At 33.9% G+C, this 4664-nt stretch overlaps 1 protein-coding gene across 4 annotated transcripts in view; it reads left to right on the top strand.

Annotated features, from left to right (window-relative positions):
- LOC108753181 (acetylcholine receptor subunit alpha-like) overlaps positions 1-4664 on the top strand; it is an 86654-nt gene that overhangs the window by 74823 nt on the left and 7167 nt on the right. For all 4 annotated transcript variants that reach the window (XM_018494552.1, XM_018494550.1, XM_018494551.1 and 1 more), the window contains 2 exons: positions 957-1076; positions 3054-3206. In XM_018494552.1, the coding sequence (XP_018350054.1) occupies positions 957-1076; positions 3054-3206 (273 nt within the window). The remainder of the gene's footprint in view (positions 1-956; positions 1077-3053; positions 3207-4664) is intronic.

Raw genomic sequence — 4664 nt, 5'->3', positions numbered from 1 at the left:
AAACCGGCGAATAACAACTCGTGAGATCGCTGAGAGATTAAATTTATCGAATTCTACCGTTCATGATCATTTGAAACGCGTCTGATTGAAAATCGTCTTTCATTTTCATAAGAAAAAACGAAATTACTTTCCGAACAACCAAATATTTTTCTGTAAATATGTGGACAAAATAACATTTTCTACATACCCTTGTATGTAACCTTCTAAACATTCAGTGTATTTCCAGATATAACCTTTTTATTATTTATACCATCAAATAATGCGATAAGATGCGATAGTTTCATGTATTTCAGCGTATTCTTACAACCTTTATCCATAATGCAATAACAAAACAAAAAGCCTTTTCACGATACCAATTGACCGCGTGTGTTGTAATATCGTTGCATCTGCGAATTCTAAAAAACAAATACGGCTCGAACTATGCACACAACTAGATATGTATATATATGCGCTTAGAATAATAAGCGTTTTACATATACATATCTTTAACTAGTAGTAACATATCTCTAAGCGTGGTGAGTCGCTTTTGCTTTTGAAATTGCAACTTCATTTATAGCATGATGTAACAAGAAATTAATTCTTATTAATAATTTAATACTTATTATACATGCTTTATGTCACGATTGACACAACTATACAGATATATAACTTATTCATAGTAAATAATCCCCCAATCAAGTTTTGGTTGTCACAACTGGATCGCGTCTAACTACATTGATGTAGTTGACACATCAAAGTAAATAAATCGTATCAACCATACACATTCCTATCACGTAAAGATAACTAGGATAATGTTTCTATATTGCTCACAACTAAATATTTTTAGTTATGTGAACTATATCTTTTTTTTCCGTGTTTAATTTAAAATTAATATAATTTAAAAGGGACTATTGAATAATTAACTCGATCACGAATTGTCTTATTACATTTCAGTATCTTTCTTTCGTGTTTTACAGCGTATGGATAACAGTCTTTGTCATAAATGTGCATTACCGTACGCCGCAAACCCACACAATGAATCCGTGGGTTCGACGCGTGTTCATCAACTGGCTGCCGAGAATGCTGGCAATGCGCAGGTATAATACGCCATCGCAGAGAATCAATTACAATTTCAGGCAAGATATATTCTTCTGGAATTTGTGGCCTAGTCATTGGATCCACGCCAGAGCAGGCATTAGAGCACTCATTAGTGTTTCCTATGCACGTGACATTAGTGTCGCGTCCCCAGTGAAAAATGATCATGGAATCGTTTTGGACATTGATTTCATTGTCATTTTTCACTGGATCATACCTGCAAGCATTAATTGACACCACGGTGCATCACTTCTGCATCGCGCTGCATCGTGAGTAATGTGTCTGCCTATCATTAGCCGCATCTCTCTACTGTGTGTTGTCATACAAATAAAATTTCCTGATTCCCAGCGAGATATCGCTTGACATCGACGATCGGTCGAGACCGTATTGTTTATTCTACCAGAAAATATTCAATATCTGAATGTAGTACAACAAAACTGTACTACATTCAGGTATTGTCCGAATCTTTCTGAAGAGAAAGATTCTTGCTCGGTGACACAAAGTAATAAAATTGAAGATCGATAATGTTCTAATCGATAATATTTCCATTCGGAAATTTTATTTTATGATGCGTAACATTTTTTTTGCGCGACGCCGTTACATCTTGCATACATGTACAACGCGATACTTCTATAGCCGGTCACAAAAAGGTTGCAACATCTTTTCTTCGATGGGTTTCGGAATGCAGCTTGCTCATCGAGCGATTAGTTCTTATTCATGGATCCATAAATAAGAACCAATCGCTAAAGTATTGCGTTGTACATACATGTATGCAAAATGTAATGGCGTTGCGCAAAAAAAAAAAACGTTGGACATTATCTGCATTCAGCCATGCAGAAACTTCATACAGAATTTAGAGCTGCTCTTCATCATTCGACATTATCCAATAAGAAACAGTTCCTCAAAAAAACATCGTTTCGACGTCTTTTCAAGGAACTGTTTCTGACTGAGTATTTAAATACATACATCTCGAAACATTCGCAACTCCGCCAAATTAGAAAGTTCAAAGCATGTGTAGTTATAATCTCGTTTGATACATACAAGTATATAGAGTCATAAACTTGACTCTAGAAAGCAATTTATAAGTTATTCATTGCTGTACATGAAGCTTAAAGCTGGCAGTCAATGATTTTTATTAATTTGTTAGTTACTCCCCTAGTGGAAAAATTTCATGTTTTAAAACACTTTTCACAACAAAATTTCAGTATTTCAGAAAAATTTCAGTTTAATTTCAGCGATTGTTAGCCGAAAAATTCATTTTTGGCAAAATTTCAGAGAAATTTCAGTTCGATTTTTCAATATATTATTATTATTATTATTATTAGGCGTTAAGAACTCGAAAGCTCATTGCCGCAAATACCAAATCCCGCCACTGTTTCCGTCCCTGAGCAAGATCCCTCCATTTGTGACCCTCGTACCCCATTTCGTTAAGGTCCATTCTAATATTATCTTCCCATTATATCCATTATTATTATATCCATTATATCCATTATATCCATTATATCCATTATATCCATTATATCCATTATATCCCATTATATCCATTATTATTATATCCATTCTAATATTATCTTCCTTTTCAATATATTAAATGAAAAATTTACTTTTAGCAAATTTTCAGCAATTTCGTTGAAATGTTCCAAAACGTAGAATAATTGCAGCAAAATTTTTTCACCAGGGGAGAAAAATGTCGATTTCGGAACTATGAATATATAAGAGATATAATTCTTGCGATTATAATAGTTAGTTTCCAACCAGAATGATTAGTTGATCGACGTTGAATCAATATCGATCGATGTTGATCGAGCAATCATTTTTGGCTAAGTCAATCTCTGATTAGAATTTAGAAAAAACGGGGAGATATTAGCTCGCACGAATCTCAGCGTACTTACAGACATGCTCTCACAGTTCCGGAATCGAGTTGAAAGGAAATGAATTTCTGTATCAGATGAAACCACATTGCATTTTTTTTACTCTAGGCCGGAGGATATCAAGCCAAAGAAGCCAAAGGAGGATAAAAAGCTGGAGACAGTCGGAGTAGGAAAGGACAAACGTCAACGAGACCGAACATCAACGCCCTCGATCCCGGAAGTAGTCGAATCCTGCGGACCCCGTCGCCCGGATGACCCTCGGTGCGTGTCGACGATTATGCATTATAGAAATAAACCATTAATAACTTTGTAAAAAAAAGCACTTTCAGAGCCTTTACAAGCACATTCTGATTGAGCTAAGAAGTGACGGATTTCATTTACATGTACCTCTTTATAGGGATCCGCGTCATTTTCTTCTTAAAGAGAAAATAACGTCCCTATAAATCCCTATAAAAAGGCATATGTAAATGAAATCCGTCACTTATTCTCAGCTCAGAGTGTACTCGTAGAGTCTGAAAGTACTTTTTTTAAAATAGGGTTATTAATAGTTATAATTTCTATGAAACATACTCGTTTCCTGCATTTTGTATCTTGCCGAAACACAGATATATAGAAGATCTTAGCACTACAGTAGATCAGGTCCACTACAGTAGTGCTGTAGTGTTATAGTAGTGCCTCAAAATACTCCTAGTGCTCAGTAGTATTTTTCTACAAGGGTGGGGCAAGTTGTTATATTTACAGTATCACTTGAAATATATAATATATACATATATATATATATTATATATAAGCAAATTTAAGATTACAATGAAATTAAACACGAAATACTTCACAAGGAATATTTATTTTATAATATAAAATTAAAAAAATATATTATTATAAACATTTTTTCTTTAATTATAATAGTTATTAAAGTTAACGTTGGAAAGTCATAAAATTAATATTACATGCATTTGCTGCTTTTCTTACAGACAGGTGGCCATCTTTAACTTCCTTTGCCGCTGTCGCATATGTTTCTACATTTACAGATCCTTTGTCTTTTTCTTGTCAGATCGCATCATTCCACAGACTTTTATAACTAGACTGCTAACTCAATAATAGAAAGAGATGAACCTGTCCTTGTTCCGAGCTGTCCTTGTTTCAATTTACATATGCGTATGTATGCGTCTTGTCTGTGAATATTGTATAAATTTATGTAAAAACACTAACGTTATTATCTGTGTGATTTATACATGTGAGAGTAACATAAATATGGCGCTGCCCAGCGTTGTCTTCAAACATGCGCTACGTTCAGCAGAACGTTTATTTTGCAACTATTGGAAATTTACTTCGCGCTGATTGGATTATACTTTTAGATCTAGAAAAATGATCCTATCTCAGCGGACAATCATAAAACGATTGCACAACAGTTAAGTCTGCTGGACGCAATCATGGAGACGAAGGAGACAGTTTATTTATAGAAGTCTGTGCATTCTATAAATAAATTGCCTACTTCGTCTCCATGTATTCTGTAGAAGAAAAAAATTGTTTTCAATAGGATAAGTTGTTACATGTAACAATCTGCTCCGAAGGAAACAACTTGCCCCAATCTTTCATTTTCAATTTGAAAAAATACAAATAAAAAACCAGTGCATATATCGATTTAAAATGTGTTATTATAATTAAATGTATAATATAAAAAAAATATACAAAAGGATAATCACATATCTCTAACTATAT

Source organism: Trachymyrmex septentrionalis, unplaced genomic scaffold, assembly GCF_001594115.1.
Source record: "Trachymyrmex septentrionalis isolate Tsep2-gDNA-1 unplaced genomic scaffold, Tsep1.0 scaffold66, whole genome shotgun sequence".
Classification (NCBI taxonomy): domain Eukaryota; kingdom Metazoa; phylum Arthropoda; class Insecta; order Hymenoptera; family Formicidae; genus Trachymyrmex; species Trachymyrmex septentrionalis.
Note: the sequence above shows the minus strand (reverse complement) of the source record. Positions and strands in the feature narration are given on the sequence as shown.